The following is a 19,993-nucleotide window of genomic DNA, read 5'->3' as shown; positions in this document are numbered from 1 at the left end:
TCCAGGACCAGCAGGTAAGCACAGTGTGTTTCTCCCTTGGGGCCAAGCCCTTTCCTTAGTGCAGGCAGCATGAACTGCTTGGCAAGACAGCAGATACCAGTTGCTGCAGGCTTGAGGGCCGTCAGCAGGTTGTCCCTGCATGCCCCTATGGAGGCATCCTCTTAGCTGTCCCAAATCTGGGTACAGTTGCCTCTGGCTGCTGAACTGAGCCTTCCCAAAGGGACTAAAAAAAAAGAGAGAAAATGTGCCTGAATGGCACTTTTGAAGAGGTGCCAGGTCCAAATACCAGCTCCTTTGAAGCTTCCCTGCATTGCAGATGGCCTCTATCCACCAATGGAGACTCTGATTAAGGCATACAGAGGTCAGATCCTGCTTTGCCACTGCTCTGAAGGAAAGGCCACATCAGTGTGGTTTGGATGGGGCTGAGCCTGAGCTGAGTGCTTTGCTGAGAACCAGGTTCTATCACTGGTGCTGTAACACACTGTGAACTCAGTGAGTGTGGGAAGAGCCAGGTTGTATCTACCTTCAGAAAGGCCAGGGACAGGCAGTTTTGGTGGCACTCAGCAGTGGTTTTATTCCTTGCCCAGTGTTTGAGCGAGCCATACAGAAGAGGAGGGTTCAGAGAGCCAGCAGTTCTGGGGCTTGGGCACCCTGACAGATAGGGAACAAGAACAACCTGAGATATTAATAGCTTGAGAAGCTGAAGATCCTCATGATGAGCACCAAGCATTCAGGCTCCTGACTGCCCTTTGCATTGCAGCACTCCAGCAGCTTCTCTCCAGCTGGGTAAAAACTGTAGGGCCATGAAAGCAATTAAGGCCTTCTTGGAGGAGGTGTTGGGGGATGCTGACAGCCTGTGCAGCTTAATTTGGGTATTGACACAGTGAGATGCCAGCTGTTAAGCCTGCGGGTCTCTGGGGGCTTGGAGAGAAACCGAAGTGTGATTTGGACACTAGATGGAGACAAGAGGGTTAAGGATTGAGAGGAAAGCAGAGCCCTGTTCCCTAGCAGCAGGTGGCTGAGTCAGATCCAGTGAGGTGACTCATCAGCAAACTGGAGTAACTGCCCCAAAATCTAAGCTGCAGGGAACTGCTGGACCCACAGTGCAGTACTGGAGTGCTGGAAAGCTGAAGCTTTTTAAAATGAGAGATTTTCATCTGACAAGTTGACAGGGGGTTGTATGGTCAGGGTGGCCCCACTGCTGTGTTCAGGCTTCAAGGAATCAACAAGAGGAACTAGAGGCCATCGCCTCAGCCACGCTATTTCCTGTCCCACACTGACCCAGGGTGTCACAGAGGGCTTCCAGGCTGTAAGGAGGACAGAATTGGCTCTTCCTTGCTATTTAAACCACAAGGACAACGTTGGTTAAAATACAGATTTGGGTATAAATGGGTTGCTTGGATTCCATGCTGCTTTTGTCATGTGTGTTTAATGCTTTACCACTGCCCTGTCCTCCTGTTCTAACAGAGCTGTGCAGTCCAGCACAAGAGTAAAAGGTGCTCCACTGCTGCTGTGGGCTGCCCTGCCCATAGGAGCCCAGGGCTTGTGTGGAGCAGACAGTGAGTGTGAATAATATGAGGTGAGGGAAATGTTCAGTTGTTTTCTAGCTCCAGATTTGCCCTGTCCACTGTCATGACTCAGGTGAGAGCTGTAGATACTGAGCCTGGCTCACAGCTAGGACTCCTACCTGCTGCTGTTCTTATTCCTCATTTTTCTGTCTGCTCATCACTGTGATAAACCACACCCTGCATCTTTGGCTCAACCCTGAGCCCTGTTCTTCTGCCTCCCAGCAAAAAGAACCAACCAATCTGGGGACTGCTTAGCTTCCAAAATTAGCTGTGCCCAGCCCTTGGTGCTACAAATGACTGTAAAAGATGGGTTTATGTGCAAGCACTAATAAGTTTGCTTACCTCATACCAGCTCCCTTGTTTCTCAACACATAGCTCACCCTATCTCTGGCAGCTTCACTGCCCTGCATGTTGGCTCATGTGCAGCCTCTCCAGACTGGCACAGCTTTGCAGAGAGGGTTTCAGAGCTGATTCAGTGGCTGGGGAGAAAAGGCAGTCCTGTGAGTGAGCTGCTTGCATGGTGGTTGCAACTGTGTGGCTACAGGGTTGCTTTCCACTGAAAGCAGCAGAGCATTGTGATGGACTCTGAAAGACAGCATCTGCATCCTGCCAGGAGCTGGCAGGAGCCAAGTAATTGCCCAAAGCCGACAGCAGCCTGACCTAATGGCACTAGGACAGTTTTAATATCCTCCTGCAGTACCCTTCTGAGAACTAATACTGATTCTCAGTGATCCAATACTTGTATTGACTTGTGTCCTTAGGTGCTGAGAGTCTTGTCTGTAGCTAGTTCAGGGGAGTCCTCAGCTCTCATTTGTGATACTTTGCTGTTTTCAACTTGGTCTGTAGGATGCAGGTTTTCTGAGACATTTGGCCAGCTCTTGAAAGCTGTTTTTGAGCTCTCTCATCACGTTGTCCTCCTTGTAAATCCAGCCCTGGATGGTAACACAAAGAAGAAATACTACTGGGAAATGGAGGGCATAGTGAGGCAGCTGGTGGGTAGAAGAAAGGTTTGTTTGCAAAGGTGTTGGTCACTTAAGACAACCTGGACACCTCTGCTCTGGTAGCAAGGGCGATCCTCCAGCTGGACAGAGCTACCCATGGGCAAGACTGCTGTTGGTAGCAAAATCTGTCAGGCCCCCTGGACAGAGCCTGGTGGCTTTATCAGGCTGGATTGGGCTCACAGGGGCTGTCTTGGGGCCTCTGCTCAGCAGGCTGCCTGTGAGAGAAAGGCTCAGCCCAGACCAGGGCTACAGGTTTATTCGCTGTACACTGGACTGCTCACTTTTAGCGTGGCAATCTTCACTTCATCGCAGATGGATGTCATCTTGCCCTCTCAGGAGAGTCAGCGTTTCACTGATGGGGCCCTTGACCCTTCACAGCTGCTGCTGTACCTCCTGCCCCTTGAGCTGGGCTGCCCTTCCTCAGGGCCCTTCTTTTCCCCTCAGCCTTCGGGCTTGACCGAGCTTGTTGGGGCCTGGGAAAAGAGCTACGGTCTTTTCGGGGCGAGGCCCAGCCCAGGAAACCGGTGCCGGGTTTGCTGCGCTTGGCTCAGAGCTGCTGCCCTCCGCCCGCGTCCCGCCGTTGCTAGGCTGCTGCGGCCCTCGCCTCTGACCCCGAGGAGGGGGGTCCCACCACAGCCAATGGCAGCCCGCGCTCTGGTCCCCGGGAGCCTGCCCACCGCCGTCTAGGACCAATCAACGTCCCCGCCTGATGGGAGAGGCAGCACAATTGGCCAATGAGGAGGCCAAATGCAGGAGGGAGAAGGAGGAGGGGGCGGGAATAATGCGGCTCCTCTCTCAGGGGTAGCGGGCCGGCGGTGGGCGGGGCAGAGCTGGCGCTGAGCGCGGACTGGTGGGCGGGAGAGAGACTCGGCCTCTCCGGGAGAGGCCCGCGCCGCGGCGGCCAATCAGCGGCGGAGGGGCGGGGTCACGCGCGCCGGGCGCTGAGGAGCGGTGGCGCAGCGGCCGCGGGCGCCGGGTCGGCGGGGTCGGGCCGGGCCGGGGGTCGGAGTGGGAGGGTCCTGGGGGTCGCGGATGTGAGGGGGTGCCGGGGGCGAAGGGCACCTGCGAACACTCCGAAAGGGCCGCGGAAGCTGGAGAGGAGGGGGATGGCGGGGCTGGTTTGCGCGGGCCGGGGGCGGCGGGGCTGGGGGAAGTCCGGGAAGGGATCCGGGGCCCACACAGCGCGGTGACAGCCCCGTCTCCGTGTCCGTCTCTACTAGGCCGCGGGACGAGCCCACTCGCAGCCGCTCTGTTTGCTGCCCAGTCGTGAGGGTCCGCCGCGAAGGCTGAAGTCCCGGCCCTCGGTGCACCCCGGCGGGTCTGTGCGGCTCGATTCCCCCGGGCCCGGTGCTCGGCAGCGGCACGGTCAGCCTGTGGCTGTGGGACATGCGGCCTCCGCCGTGACTTCTGCCTGCCCTCGCCACGGCCTGCGAAGAGGGAGACGGGGAGAGTGACAGCTGCGTGGCGGCGCCGGGCGCGGAGCGTCCGCCTAACGCTGCCCACGGCCTGCGCGGTGCTTTTCCTCCCCCTTTCAAAGAAATCGGTGACTGAGGCAGTGACCTCACCCAGTCCAAGAGCCGACAGGAGCTCCGTGCGGGCAGTCCTGAACTGGCCTCTTCTTCTCTTGTCCTACCTGAAATCGAGGCGTTTTGGCATGGCAGGGGAAGGAGCCCGGTGTGACCGTGACACTTAGCATCATGCTGGCTCCAGATGCGTCACACACGCCTGCGTCTTGTGCTGTGTGGTCAGGAGTTTGTCAAGAAGCACTTTTGCTCCTGTGCTGTACTGGGAGCTGGGCACTGACTGGAAGAAGCGGCCCAGGCCTGACTTTGTGACTTTAGTTTCTGCATAAATAACTGCCGTTGAGCCCAGGTTCTTGCACTGTGCTTCGGGAGCGAGCAACTCCACCCCTTTCTGAACTGGGGGCTCTAGAGATGGGTGCCCGGACCTCAGTGTTGCTCTGTCTGGACGACACTCCTGATGGAAGACTTTCTGGGGAGAGCTTTTGACATAAGCGTTTCACAAGTGGAACTGAAAAAAAGCGTTGTTTGAAGTTCTCAGAGCAGGGGCAGGATGGCTGTGAGCATGGATGATGACGTTCCTCTCATCCTCACCCTGGAGGACGGTGGAAGCGGTGTCTCAGCCCCTCTAGATGACCTGGATCGGGAGGAGCTGCCTAATGAAAGTAAGATCACTTTGTCCTTGTTTCCTGCCCGCCCCGGCGGCCTCGCTTGTTTTTCTCTTTATGGTAGCTGCTCGCTCTTGTGCTTGCCAGGACTTGAAACTCTCAGAGCTGTCATTCAGCGTCCCGATGGCTGCCTGAGAAAATCAGATCAGGAAGTTGCTTATTGTGTGCCTTGTTTACTCACAGTACCCGTGTCACACGGAGGGGGCGGAGGGGCACTGGATCGGCGGGTCCTACCAACGCTGTTTCTAGCACGGATAGTTTGTGGTTTCCATGTAATAAGCTGTGACCTCATTGTCCTCAAAGCTCCTTTCCTGCTCACTGGCCCAGGGCTCCTTCTCTTGGCACTGGTCTGCTGTGCTGTGCCACTGGCCCAAGCTGTTTGCTGCAGCAGCTTGCAGTTATGTCATTTAGCATTTCCCTAGCACCCTAAAGCTTCTGTGGTTTGCAAGTGTTGTTTTCCCTGTTTCTGGTTTACAGCCTCAGTTCTCAATAAGGAAAGTAATAGGCATTGATAAATCCTTTTAACATCTTTAGTGTGCTCTTACCAAACAACCTGGAGTACTTTTAGCCTGTATATATTCAGTCAGTGTATATAGTGCAGACAGTGTATCCTGTCAGCCCCAGGTATTTGGTGTGACAGAGCCAGCCTGGGATTGTTGGGAGGGTGAAAACAAAAGCCACCCCTTCTACTTAGAAGTATTGCTTACTCCTCAGTGTCTCTCAGGCAATATATCCATCACCCTACCCTAGCTTAGATGGGACCAGCAGGTGCTCAGCAAGTGTCTGGTTAATGTTATACCTCACTGAATGTGCTGGAGGAGTTTTGTGCAACACATCCCTTTGCCTTCCAGCTGACATTGCAGGCATACACACAGGTCGTGTGATCCTGCTCAAGCCCTCACTGCCAGAAGCTTAACATTTGTAACAAGTAAATCATTGCCTGGCCTGGCATTCCTTCCTCCCCCCACCCCTACATTGCACCTCTATTCCCTACTGCCTCTGTGACTGATTTAATTTCTCCCATGCAGTCTCGTGGGTTCCTTTAATTTTCTTCTCTCGACTTTCTGAGCCAGTAGATAGTTTCTGCCCATCAAAATTCCTCCTCCTCCCTCCTCCTCTCCCACCCCTGCAAGACACATCCCTGACTAAACTGCCCACTTGACTTTCTCTAAGCTCTGCTGCATCAATCTTCCATCAAATCTGCTGTGTAGTGTCTTCATCTTTTAAAGTTTAGCTCTCTATTTTGAAGCTAAGTGGAAAAGAGGACGCTCCTTCTGCCCACTGGTGTATTTAGAGGCTTTCTTGGGACTAATTTTAATCTTCTCTCCTCTTTTTTTCCCCCCCCTGCCTCCCATCCCTTTAAAGAAGCAGCTGTGTGAGCTTTACCAGTTGCTTAAAGCCAGCACAACAGTGTTAAAGCACAGGCATGAGCATGGGTGAATTAATAAGTGAAAATATTCCACAGTCTTGGTTCCCTTGAAATACAGGGGAACTGCTTAGGGACCAATTTTGTGCTTCTTAAAAGATCACTGTGTGGTTTTGGGGGGGATTCATTTCCTGCCATGCTCCAAGTGAAGTGTCTCTTGGCATTGAGGCACTGGTATTTTGCTCCATGTGCTAATCGCTGCTAAAGTTGGATTTGCTGAAGGAGAGGGAAAAAAATAGAAAGCTTCTGCCATGCCAGTGATCCTGGGTGATACAAAGCCCTTTGAAGCTGGTGGGTTGGGGTGGAGGATGAGAAGAGGAAGGCTGGAATGAACAACATGAAAGGCACGTTTATCTCTGAGAAGCGGGAAGCTTAAATGAGCAGGGAGCAGGGTAAGGCAAAGTAAGCCTGTTTGAAAAACAGGACATGTGGCCCAGCTTGCCTCCCTGCCTGCAAAGAAAATCCACTGTGAAATGCACAAAAGTTGTGTCTCCTGGAGGCTCTGAGGAATCCAAATGTTCCCCCTCTGCTCTGCTTCCCCAGCTCCGCTCAGGGCTGAAATGACATTAACAGAGCTGTGCCATTTTGTGGCTTTCCTCAGGAATTTCATAGATTCAGAGAATGATGATCTTTAAGGTCCCTACCAGCCCCAAACCAGCTTTCAACCCCCCACTGCCATGGGTGGGGACACCTTCCACTAGCCCAGGTTGCTCAAGGCCTCATCCAGCCTGGCCTTGAACTCCTCCAGGGAGGGGGCATCCACAACCTCCCTGGCCAACCTGTTCCAGTGTCTCCCCACCCTCACTGGAAAGAATTTCTTTCTAATCTCCAGTCTAAGTCTGCCCTCCTCAAGCTTCAATCAGTTCCCCCTCATCCTGTCACTGCAAGCCCTTGTAAAAAGCCCCTTCCCCAGCTTTCTTGGTGCCCCCTTCAGGTACTTGCCTTTTTCAGGGGGAAAGATTGTGTAAGAAGCCCTTTACAGGAGAGGGACAGGGGCAGGGAAGCTCAGGAGGTTATTTCCTTCTGCTTTTGTCTTCCTTATGCCTCAGCCCTCAGAACATTCATGCAGAACTTGGAGCAACATCTCACTCATTACCCGTGCCAGACCACTGGCTGAGGGATTTAGTGGCAGGTTAAAGCAAAACTTTTTAGGTGTGTCCCCAGCTGGCACTGTTTGCAGTGAAGGACTCCTCATCCTTTTCCCAGGTGCCACCAAGAGAGAGGCAAAGTGCCTGAGACCACCCTTGTGTTAAATCACATGTCCAAGGCTAATAATTAAGTTTTGTGTTGCTCTATCAATGAACCTCTCTGAGTTTTCATCTCTATTGCAGCCTGACACAACCACCTCACTAAGGGCTGTGGATCTGTGTGGTTTCAGGATGTTAGCTCTCAGAGTCTGGGGGTTTATTGTGCTTGGGGTTTTTTTTGAAAGAAGAGCTTGATTTGGGATCTGGTTTGTTCCATTCAGGCCCTTGGACAAATGAATTGTGCAGATTGGGACTTTTGGGGTTGAAATAAGTGCTGTTCCTGGGTTGAAATAGGTAGTCACAGGGTTTGCTAAAGGCAGATGGAAAGAAGAAAGGACTCAAGAGCAGGATATCCCTTTCCTAACCTGGCAGAAGAGTCCTCCTCTGGGTGAGTGAATGTCTTGGGGCTGGAATCAAAGCAAAGCTAAATGAGAAAACTGTGTGGAAAATTACATTCTTAAAGGAAATGTCCAGCTGCAAAAATTAATCTCCCTAATCATCCAGCTCTTAAGCACTTAATGGGAGAAAATACTTGCATGGGGAGGAAGATTAAACCACAGCCTTCTGTGGCTTGTGCCGGGGTACACGTCTTCCAGGGAGTTCCCCTTCGCTGCTGCAGCAGCAGCAGGTCAGAATCCTGCAGGGACTTCAGAGCACAGCCAGAAAAATGTGGTCCCTGTGGTATCAGTGGTTTTCTGGCTGCAAATTCGAGGGCTGTGGTGCTGGGTGGTTTTTGTTTCGAGCTCCCACAGCTGGAGGAGAGAGAGAGGAGCATTTTTATTACCTCAGTCCACGCTAATTAACACGATGCTGCCCTTCCCTAGTGCACATTCTTTTATCTGAGAATCTCTGTGTGCTCTGCACACTCTAATTAAGCTCCCCAGCACCTCTCTGAGGTGAGTGACTAATCTGGGCTGAATTCCTGCAGAAGGCAAAACATGGGGATGCAATCCTTGCTTGACCTCTCCCCAGATCATGTACTGAAAAAGAAGCAGCCAGAGATTAGTGATTTCCTGTCCCTCACCCAAACTCCTGAGTTCTCAAAACATCTCCCAGTCTGAAGTATGTTTTCCATGTACAAAGGCAGTATGGATAGCCTTGAAACTCTAGGACAGTGTCTCTCCTTGAGCTGATGGGAACTGTAAGCAATAAATGAGTGCACATTGATTTATCCTGTATTAGATCAGATACAAGATTCTCCTTTGCCTCCTGCATGGAAATTGCTGTAGCCTCAAGTGGAGTTTCAGTGTGTTCAGAGCAGAAAGTACAGCTCAAAGTGTTGTACTGGGAACAATGTGATATTGTCTGTCTGTTTCTCCCACACAATGGATTATGGCAAGTGGAAGAAGTCATCTTTAAACCCTGGGTGTTTTTTTTTCACAAGAAAGCAACTGCATCTGCTATTGAGGTAACAATGAATTACTGCATGTGGGGAGGGAGCTGGGGGGGAGCACCCACACCAGCCATGTGCAATGCTTTCTAGCAGGGCTGGTGGGGAATGAGAAGTTAGAACTTGGAATGGTGAGCTTTCAGCTGAGCCTTGGCAATCTCAGCTTCTGCTGCCTAAAGAGTATTCTGTTGAGGAAACTAGAGCCAGCCTGGCATCTTGGGTAGGAAGAGAGTGTTTGTGCCCTACTGTGGAGGAGCAGGGCTGGAGCACCTCCCCTATGGGAACAGGCTGAGAGTTGGGGCTGTTCAGCCTGGAAAAGAAAAGGCTCCAGGGAGACCTTAGAGCAACTTTCCAGTACCTGAAGGGGGTTACAAGAAAGCTGGGGAGGGACTTTTTACAAGGGCTTGTAGTGATAGGGTGAGTGGCAATGGGTTGAAGTTTGAGGAGGGCAGATTTAGACTGGAGATTAGGAAGAAATTCTTTCTGGTGAGGGTGGGGAGACACTGGAACAGGTTGGCCAGGAGGCTGTGAATGCCCCTCCCTGGAGGTGTTCAAGGTCAAGCTGGACACAGCCTTGAGCAAGCTGGGCTAGTGGGAGGTGTCCCTGCCCGTGGCAGGGGGTTTGGAACTAGATGATCTTTAAGGTCCCTTCCAGCCCCAACCCAAACCATTCTGTGAATCTGAATCTATGAAGAAAATGACACTGAACTGTTGGTGAAGGTGGAGGGGCTGCCCAAGGTGTGCTCAGTGGGGAATGTGGCTGTGGGTAAGGAAAGCAGTGACTGTGGAATGTGCCTTTGGCCATGGAAAGCAGTGACAGCCTCTGAGGGAGCTGATTGGGCCTGTGAAACTGTGTGGTGTGTGCTGTTCTCCAGACCCTTCACCAGCTTCATTACCTTTCTTGGGATACACTCCAGCACCTCAATGTCCTTCTGGTGGTGAGGGACCCAAAACTGCACCCAGTACTCGAGGTGTGGCCTCACCAGTGCAGAGTACAGGGGGGGAAACTGCTGTGTGTGCGGTCCACAGCTTCTGCTCAGCTGCCTCTCTTCTTGAAACATCTCCATTGCCTTCTTCCCACTGCTGCTTCCTGTGGTGCCATGTGTGAGGTGAAGAGATTTCCAGTAGTAAAACAAGTGTCCATTTTCTGGTAGGCTGAGGGAACATTTAAACTTGGGAATAAATCCCTGACCTCTGGGGCAGTGCTGGGAGCACACCAACTCTCAGTAGCTGTGCTTCTTGAGGAACCATTTTAGTTCCTTTGATGGAAAACAGGTGTTTTGAATCACAGAATGGTAGGAATGGACCTCTGGGGATCATCTAGCCCAACCCCCCCTTTCTAAAGCAGGGGGACCCACAGCAGCTTGCCCTGGATCACAGTGTCCAGGGGGGTTTGGAATCTTCTCCAGAGAAGGAAACTCCACAATCACTTTGGGCAGCCTGGTCTGGGGCTCCAGTACCCTCACAGCAAAGAAGCTTTTCCTCATGTTAAGGCAGAACTTTCTGTGTTGCAGTCTGTGCCCATTGCCCCATGTCTTGTCACTGGAGACCACTGAGAAGAGTCTGGCCCCAGCCTCTTGCCCCCCATAGATGCTATTACTCTTGCTGAGCATTGATCAGATCCCCTCTCAGGCTGCTCTCCTCTAGGCTCAACAGCCCAGGGCTCTCAGCCTTTCCTCCTCACAGAGGTGCTCCAGGCCCCTCAGCATTTTTGTAGCCATCTAGTAGATAGAATAAATCCTTCAGTGTCTGTAGATTTTGATGCTGGCTTGGTAGTCAGGATGTTGAAGAAAGTTATTTGGACTTGGGCAGTCCTTGTGCAATGCTGCAGGTAATTAGTGTGAGGAAACAGAGGATGAGGGAACAAGCAAATGCTTGCAGTGGGCCTGCAGATCCTGAGATCTCTGCCAGCCAGGCTCTTTTGGATTATCTGGTGGGTTTCTTGGATGCCACACAGGATATTTTCTCACATCAGGGCTCCTAGTTCTACCCATTTGCCTTTAATTAGTTCCAGTAGCAGTGCTTTGGCTGCCACGTGCAGAGGTGAGGCATGGCCAGAGCACAGGACTGGGATCTGAGTTTTTGGAAGCAGCCTGCTTCTGCTGTGGAAGCTGCTCCTCCTTGTACCTGGGGTAGGTTGGTTCACATCACTGTGGCTGGCAGGTCTCATCTGTAAAGCACAGATCACCCCTTTTGTGGAAGGGCACAGGTAGGCTTCATCCCTTTGGTGTGAAGAGGAGCTGCTCTGCATTGCTGTGCATGGTCTGGGTTTGTTGGCGTGGTCCTGCTTAAAATGCCTGTGGAGGGGGAATTGTGTCTGAAGCACAAGTGGTGGCTGGGTGCTGGATTGTTGTTTATCCCTCTGAAAGTCTCATTTCTCCAACCTAACAGCCTTGCATTTTGCAGCTTCTGCCAGTGCTTCTCTAATCCTCTCCTGGCCTAGATGACTTGTAATGAATGTTTTAAGCGAGCAAAGTGAAGCAAAACTGCCTCCAAGATGAGTGAGGGGTGAAAATCTTGGAAAGGGGAATGAACACCTCAAACATAAGGAGATTATTGTTTTCTCCTTCAGTACAATTCGTTTCCCTGGGTGATGAGCTCTGGAAACTCAGAAGAAAGAGGTAAAGGCTGCTTTTTAGGAGGTGTTGGGGGATCTTTCAATCTGATGCTAGAAAGAGTGGAAAATGTGTTTCTGCTCTTCAGCTCCAAATGCAGCATCCTCAGGAATTTCATTTATCCTGAGAATTCAGGGGGGGGGTTTGAGGCAGGACCGAGGGCCTCAGCTGTGCTTCAACACTTGCTGTAACCAGAGGGTAGAGCTGGTGCCTTTGATTGAAGAGAAGCAGCACCCTGTCGTCCAGGCCTCACAAAAGCATTTCCATTGAGACATTGTGGTTGTGACTCTCTAAATGCTCTGTCTCCAGCAGCAAGAAAGAAAGAGAAATAACACAAACCACCCAAAAAAAACCAACCCCACCCCAAACCCACAAGCACAGTAAAGTCCCAGGAGGTCTTGCTGGGTTGCAGTTATCCTGTGGAGGTTTGTTGGGTTTGGTTTGTTGGGGTTTTTTTTTTCCCCCCCTCTCCCTGAGCCTGCCTTGTTTTCTTAGCCCGGCAGGAGATGGGTTTGCACAATGCACACATTGTGTGTTTCACAGTGGGATGCTTTGTCAAACAGAAATCTCTGCACTGTTGACTCTTTTCGTGCAGTGACAAAAAAAAAAAAGAAGGAAAAAGAAGGAAGAAAAAAAAAAAAAAAGCCTGGTGATTTCATCTTGAATGCCTCATGCTGTTCAAAGCTGAGCCAGGCAAAGAGGATACAAGGTAAAGAAGAGTTGGGTTAGTGTTCCATTATCCTGGAGTCAAATGGTTCTTCCTCCTTTGTCGTCTTCCTGCAGCACTAGCCACGGAGAGCGTCTTGTGCATGCTCACTGGAAAGTCAGGCAGGAGGGCAAGGAGTCTGGAAGCTTCTGGTGGAGTCACCATCACTGAAGGTGTTCAGGAAGAGACTGGATGGGGTGCTTGGTGCCATGGTTTAGTTGATTAGATGGTGCTGGGTGATAGGTTGGACTGGATGATCTCAAAGGTCTCTTCCAACCTGGTTTATTCTTCTCTACTCTCTTCTCTACTCTCTTCTCTACTCTCTTCTCTACTCTCTTCTCTACTCTCTTCTCTACTCTCTTCTCTACTCTCTTCTCTACTCTCTTCTCTACTCTCTTCTCTACTCTCTTCTCTACTCTCTTCTCTACTCTCTTCTCTACACTCTACTCTACTCCCTACTCCCTACTCCCTACTCCCTACTCCCTACTCCCTACTCCCTACTCTCTACACTCTACACTCTATACTCTACTCTCTACACTCTACACTCTATACTCTACTCTCTACTCTACTCTCTACTCTCTACTCTCTTCTCTACTCTCTACACTCTACACTCTACTCTCTACTTTACTCTCTACTCTCTACTCTACTCTCTACTCTCTACTCTACTCTCTACTCTCTACTCTACTCTCTTCTCTACTCTCTATTCTCTCTACTCTGTACTCTCTACTCTACTCTGTACTCTACTCTCTATATTCTATTCTATTCTCTTCTATTCTTGTTCCTTTTGTGGGGCCTTGATGCTTGGAAGGAGGGAGCTTATTCCCTTCCTGTGCCTCACAGTTCCCATCTTTGTGGTGTGAGAGCAGAAGAATTGTGGAATCATGGAATTGTTTTGGTTTGGAAAAGGCCTCTAAGATTGAGTCCAGCCATCTACCCAACACCACCATGGCCATCAAACCATGTCCCAAAGTGCCACTTCCTCATGTTTCTTGAACACCTCCAGGAATGCTGACTCCACCACTTCCCTGAGCTGCCTGTTCCAATCCCTGACCACTCCTGCAGCTAAGAAATTTTTCCTAAACCTCTCCTGGCACCATTTCAGGCCATTTTCTCTCCAGGGAGGTCATTCTGCCCCTGTACTCAGCACTGGTTAGGCCACACCTTCAGTCCTGTGTCCAGTTCTGGGCCCCTCAGTTTAGGAAAGATGTTGAGATGCTGGAAGGTGTCCAGAGAAGGGCAACAAAGCTGGGGAGGGGTCTGGAGCACAGCCCTGTGAGGAGAGGCTGAGGGAGCTGGGGTTGCTTAGCCTGCAGAAGAGGAGGCTCAGGGGAGACCTTGCTCTCTCCAACTGCCTGAAGGGAGGTTGTAGCCAGCTGGGGGTTGGTCTCTTCTCCCAGGCAACCAGCACCAGAACAAGAGGACACAGTCTCAAGCTGTGCCAGGGCAAGTTTAAGCTGGAGGTGAGGAGAAAGTTCTTCCCAGAAAGACAGATTGGCCATTGGAATGTGCTGCCCAGGGAGGTGGTGGAGTCCCCATCCCTGGAGGTGTTTAAGAAGAGACTGGATGGGGTGCTTGGTGCCATGGTTTAGTTGATTACATGGTGTTGGGTGCTAGGTTGGACTCAATGATCTCTGAGGTCTTTTCCAACCTTACTGATTCTATGATTCTGTCACCTGATACTAAGGAAAAGAGACCAACTCCCACCTCCCTGCAACCTCCTTTCAGGGAGTTGGCAGAGAGCAGAGAGGTCTCCCCTCAGCCTTTTCTTCTCCATACTGAACACCCCCCATGGACTAGGCCAGGTCTTTGCTCCCCAAGCCTATAAGCTGGGAGGTGAGGGGGGCGGTAGGGGCCTGTGCTGTGGCACGGGAGGGCTCTGCTTGGCGAGCAGGTGGCCCTGGGGCTAATAAATGATGCTAAGGAGTCTGAAAGTGTTGGAGCTGCAGTTTCCAGCCGCCAGCTTTCCAGCTCCAGCCGGTCACTCCTCAGCCCCTGCAGCTGACTTGGGAGCATTTGGCTCGGGAAGCAGCGCAGCAGTTGGAAGCAAATAGCGATTAGGTCTCTTTTGTTTCCCGGGGAGCGCAGCGGTGTGCTCGCTCTGCCCCTCCTTTGGTTTTGTGCCGGTGCCTGGGGATTTTTTTAAGGCTCTGCGAGATGCAGGGTGTTGGGGAGCTGGCTTAACTGGCAGATCCAAATGAGCAAGGGCTGAGCACGCTGAGTTCACTCATCATAACCAATGCGATGCTTCTCACAACTTCCTTTGCCCTTGGTATCTTCACCGAGGAATCCTGCCTGCTGCCGTCAGCCCCCCTGCCTTGAAATCCCATTTTACCCATTTGAATGCTGTAAGAAGTGCTGTATAAACTAAACAGGAGCATCTGTGAAGTGGTTAGAGTTGTTGTTGATTGCCTTTTCCTTATTGCCTTCAGGGGATTTGAGCCTGAATTTGCTGGAAGTAGAATTTATGAGGCAGAACGCTCCATTTCTGATCCTTAAGCTGGGGAAAGTGCAGAGCACTTGATAGGTCTTTCTCCTGCCTCCCATGTCTCTGGCTTTTGATCTGGACCTTGCAGGGCTCTCCCTGTGTCTTTAGCATAATTGCTTTTTGCCTGTGGAGAAGATGCCTGATTTTTACACCACTGCCTGCTTCACGGAGAGCTGCAGGAGCAGCTTTAGGGCTTCATCCATCTGCTTCTGGTGAGCACTTCAGCAGGAAGCTCCTGCACCTCTGTGGTGTGCTTGGTCTCTTCAGCTGGGAGAGAGGGAGGCAGGAGAGGTGTGTTTGTGTCGATCCTCCCCCCTCCCAGCACTGTGTGCTTGAGGAAGGATCCTGAGGATGCCAAGAGGAGACTGCTGCGATCTGAGTCACCGTGTGGGGGTTTGAAGCTTGTATCCAGTGCTGCCTTGGTGATCACGATCTGGTGGTGTCTGTTGGGAACAAAAGGTGCTTTTATTCACGTTTGGGGCAGGGGGGAGGTGTGTGTGTGAGGTGGGGTGTGCAGTTTAGGATGCATCTCTCTGCACAACCACATGAATCCTTTTGTTGGACTTGATCTGAAGGGTCTTTTTTCCAACCAAAACAGTTCTGTGGGGCTGGGCCAGCCCTTAGCACCTCTTGTGTTCCCTAAATGACTGCCGAGCACACCCATGTGTGTGTATCTATCTATATAGTCACCTGGGAATGCCTGATCATCTGCATTTTATTCTCACTGCAACCATCTGAGGTCATTTCCATGCTCCTCAAGGGCTTTGGGCAAGTTTATGGTGCAGAAGTACCGTGGGTTTCACTGACATGCACAAATGGGTTCCTGCTCTTCGTTAACTAAATGAAGAAATGCCTGGAGAATTAAGTCTTAAGTGATCAATCCTTGCAAGAGGGAGCACTGGCAAAACTCCCCAGGGTCAGATTGCACTGGTGAGCTGCCTGTGTCATCTGTAGGGTAATCAGATGTGGGAGGAGAAAGGAAGGGATGCCGTCCTCTACAGCTGGGACTCTTCCAGATGCTGGCTGTAGGAGTGGGGCTCTGAAAAAAAGAGTGCAAAGGCACAAATTTGGACTAGCATCAGTGTTTGCACAGTCTGTCCCCTGTGGCAGGTCGCCCTGGCTGGAGGGGATCTGTGCCTGGTGAGAGGCACAAGAGCTGTGGTGTGATCTGTCTTGTAAATGCAGTGCTCCTGCAAGACACAACAGCCATGTCCAGCTGGTTGGGTAGTTTGAGGCAGTGGTGAGTGACTGCAGAAGGAGGACAATGTGGCTGTTTGTTGCCCATTGCCTTGTTTTTCATGGGGCAGGAAGGAGCATCGTTTCTCCAGGGTGGTGAGCAGGTCAGAAGTAACTGGAAATGTGAGTGCAGAGAGGAGCACTTGCTGAGGCTGGTTTGCTCTGCAGCTCGGCACTGGTTAGGCCACACCTTGAGTCCTGGGTCCAGTTCTGGGCCCCTCAGTTTAGGAAAGATGTTGAGGTGCTGGAAGGTGTCCAGAGAAGGGCAACAAAGCTGGGGAGGGGTCTGGAGCACAGCCCTGGGAGGAGAGGCTGAGGGAGCTGGGGTTGCTTAGCCTGGACAAGAGGAGGCTCAGGGGAGACCTTACTGCTGTCTACAACTACCTGAAGGGAGGTTGTAGCCAGGTGGGGGTTGGTCTCTTCTCCCAGGCAAGCAGCACCAGAACAAGAGGACACAGCCTCAAGCTGTGCCAGGAGATGTTTAGGCTGGAGGTGAGGAGAAAGTTCTTCCCAGAAAGAAGCACATTGGAATGTGCTGCCCAGGGAGGTGGTGGAGTCATCATCCCTGGAGGTGTTTAGGAAGAGACTGGATGGGGTGCTTGGTGCCATGGTTTAGTTGATCAGATGGTGCTGGGTGATAGGTTGGATTTGATGATCTCTGAGGTCTCTTCCAACCTGGTTAATTCTATTCTATTCTGCCTCACCACCTGAAAGTAGAATTTAAGGTTCTGCTGCTTCTGAACTGCTGGCAGGTGCAAACAAGTGACCACTGTGGCCCTTACTGGGCAGAGTTTGGGCATCAGGCTTGAGGGGGGAAGTGACCAAGAGAAAGCCCCATCCTTTCAACCACCAGTCTCTATTAGTTGCAAAGGGGAAGAACACAAAGCATTGAAAATTCTTCCTGTAGTTTGAGAGAGCACAAATGAGACAAACCAAAACCACAGATGGATGCTTTAAGCTGGTGGAGAGGGGCAGCAAGAAGTCCCAATACAGGCATGCCTGTGCTGGCTGACATGAAAGCAGCTGCACCACTCTCCTGCAGAGAAAGAAGGAGAGCTGGGAGTGGAGGAAAAGGACAAAATGTGGTCAGCAGAGTTAAGGGTGCTCTGAAGGACCTGAGAAATAAAAAGACATGGGAAGTGTTAGGAACTCAAGGTTGAGCAGTGGTCAATAACACCACAGGGAAGCTCAGGAACTGCTCTGTGTGTTCTGTGTTTGCTGAAAAGCCAGCTGACCTGGTCACTGGATCATCTGTTCTTCCATTCCTGCACCAAACAAAGTAGAGATTAAAAAGCTGATTCTAAAGGTAGGCATTTCAAAGTCACCAGATGAGTTTTTTATTCCTCCTTAAAGGCTGCAGCTGAGGCAGGCTGAATATTGCCACGAGAGTGACTTGCTTCCAGCCTCAAAAGGTCCTTTTGCACCAGGCAGGGGATTGCAGGCCAGGCAGCCCAACAGGGCTTCCAGACTAAATAATGGGACACCAGCAACAGCTCCTCTAAAATCTGGGTTTCAGGGACAGTTTCTTACAGATTCACAGATTGCATTGTGTTGGAAGGGACCCTCAAAGGTCATCTCTTCCAACCCCTCTGTGGGCAGCAGGCTGCCCAGGGCCACATCAAGTCTGATCTTGAGTGTCTCCAGTGAGTGGGCTTCAACCACATCCATGGGCAGCTAATTCCAGTGTTTCACCACTCTTACTTTGAAGACCTTCCTCCTGATGTCCAACCTAAATCTCTCCAGCTCCAGTTTCAAACCATTGTCTCTCATCCTATTACCCCAAGCCCTTCTAAACAGTCCCTCCTCAGCCTTCCTGCATTGAAGGCTGTCAGATACTGAAGATATCTCATGTCAGGCAGTGTGGGTTCCTGCAAAAGCAAGCATCATGCAAACCTGGAGTCACTCTCTGACTGACTCTGGGAGGTTACAAGGTGGCCTGGCAGTGTTCTGAGGGGGGATTTGTTTTGGCACCTGTGCAGAGTTTCAGCTGAGGAAGTGAATAGTACAAACCAGCACGGTGTGGCTGATGGCTCTGCACACTGCTTGGTGGCTGGACCTCAAAATCCAACTGGGTGTTATTGGGACTGCTTAGTGAACAGGTACCTTATTAGCAAGGGCTGTCACAGTGGCCTGAAGTTGTGCCAGGGGAGGGTTAGGTTGGAGATGAGGAAGAATTTCTTTGCTGCAGGAGTGGTCAGGGATCGGAAGAGGCTGCCCAGGGAAGGTGGTGCAGTTCTCACCCCTGGAGGTGTTCAAGAAACCTGTGGCCATGGCACCTGGGGACCTGGTTTAATGGCCATGGTGGTGGCAGGTTGGACATGAGGAGGAAGTTCTTCACCATGAGAGTGGTGAAGGCCTGGAATGGGTTGTCCAGGGAGGTGGTTGAGGCCCCATCCCTGGAGGTGTTTAAGACGAGGCTGGATGAGGCTCTGGGCAGCCTGATCTAGTGTGGGGTGTCCCTGCCCATGGCAGGGGGGTTGGAACTAGACGATCCTTGTGGTCCCTTCCAGCCCTGACTGATACTATGATACTATGATCTTAAAGGTCCCTTCCAACTTAAGCCATCCTATGATTTTCTTGCTGTCCCTGTCTCTCTAGGGCAGAAAGCTCAGTATGGCAAATACCTCACTGCTGCCTGCTCCCCTCCAGCCCTGCTCCTGCGCTGGGTAGCCAGGCAGGAGGTTTGCTGCCCGAGCCCCTCCTGGTTTCTCACATAAGGGAAGTGCTTCCTCCTTGCTTCCCACTGCTGACTTTGTGACTTCCCTGGAGAGCTGCTGGTGGCTGGAGCTGGCAGGCAGGCCTGGCAGCACACTGCTCCCATTCAGAAGGCCAGATTGCAGCTCCATCAAACATCTTTCCAAACAGCATCAGGGAAAAAAAAGAGAACGCACAGGCTGTGGTTTGGAGGATTGAAAGGAGGACGGTGCTTTTCACATGCTGACATGGTGGTTGTGAGCAGCCTCAAGCAGACCTTTTAGCAGGTTAAAAACCCCCAGGCCCTGCTTTCCCTTTTTGCAACAAAAAGAGGAAATCCCTTCATGTAACAGGATGTGCTGAAGAAGTGCTGTATCTGAGAATTCTGAGGCTGGCTCTCTCCCTCTCTGGTATTTCCTCTTAACATTCTGAATTACAAATGTGTGTATTTCATGCCTGGCCTCTCTCCTGAGCCATAGCCTTGGGCAGAGCTTGTGCCTGGCTCTTTTTTTTTCTGGTGGTTGTTGGGTCCAGTAAAAACTTTCATTGTTTCCCATTGTTCTTCCCATGCAAAATCAGTTGTTTCCCAGAGCCCCTCGATGGCTTGTGCCACTTGCACAAGAGTTTTACTCCCTGTGTCTGGAAAGCTTTTGTTGCTGGGATTTGATCAGACTGACAAGATGATAGAGCATATTAGGTGCTAAAAAAAAAAGTGGGTAAAGGTGCAGGTGGTCTCTCTGTGGTGGCTTTGAGTTCTCCTGTCTGTGGTGCGGAGGTGCATGGAAAGGACTTTCTCATTAGAAGGGACTTTTTACAGAGGCTTGTTGTGGTAGGGCTTGAGGGAATGGAGTGAAGCTTGAGAGGGCAGATTTAGACTCTATCCTCTCAAGCAGTTCTTTGTCATTCTTGAACTGAGGAGCCTAGAACTGGACCCAGTGCACCAGGTGAGGCCTCACCAGTGCAGAGTAGAAAGGGGAACCTCCTTCCACCTGCTGGCCACACTCTGTGCCTCTGAGGAGCAAAAGCTGGTGGAGCAGATAATATTACTCACAGAGGCTGCAGCTCTGTGAATTGAGGAGTGATCCTCCTCTGTTTCTCTGCTGACTGCTGCAGATGGTTTTGAGCTCTCTGGTACAAAGTGAGCTGTTGGGAGGCTTTCAGGGTCAGGGTATAGTGGTCTCTGTCAAAGCATGTGTCAGTTTGTCTTCAGTCACTGGAGCCTCTCCCTAACCTAACGGGATCTCAGACATCCCAAAAGGGAGGGATCTGTCCCTCTGCCTCTTGCTGCCACATATTCTGGATTGAAAATTGTCCAAAACTTTCCATATGTTATGGCAAGAGGGGAAAAAAAACCCAAAACAAGTCCCAGAGTGACTCAGGACTGAGATCAAAGGAGAGCCGGTGTGGATGAGGCAGTAAACTGCACAGAGGAGGATC

General features: G+C 51.3%; 1 protein-coding gene across 1 annotated transcript in view; it reads left to right on the top strand.

Annotated features, from left to right (window-relative positions):
* The first annotated feature begins 3,687 nt into the window (after positions 1-3,687).
* Positions 3,688-19,993, top strand: part of TPCN1 (two pore segment channel 1) — a 54,820-nt gene continuing 38,514 nt past the window's right edge. The window contains exon 1 of the mRNA XM_009909650.2: positions 3,688-4,754. Within this exon, the coding sequence (XP_009907952.1) occupies positions 4,643-4,754 (112 nt within the window). The 5' untranslated portion in view covers positions 3,688-4,642. The remainder of the gene's footprint in view (positions 4,755-19,993) is intronic.

This window comes from Dryobates pubescens, chromosome 25 (assembly GCF_014839835.1).
Source record: "Dryobates pubescens isolate bDryPub1 chromosome 25, bDryPub1.pri, whole genome shotgun sequence".
Taxonomy (NCBI): domain Eukaryota; kingdom Metazoa; phylum Chordata; class Aves; order Piciformes; family Picidae; genus Dryobates; species Dryobates pubescens.
The sequence above is the reverse complement of the archived record's forward strand: the minus strand, read 5'-3'. Positions and strand labels throughout refer to the sequence as shown.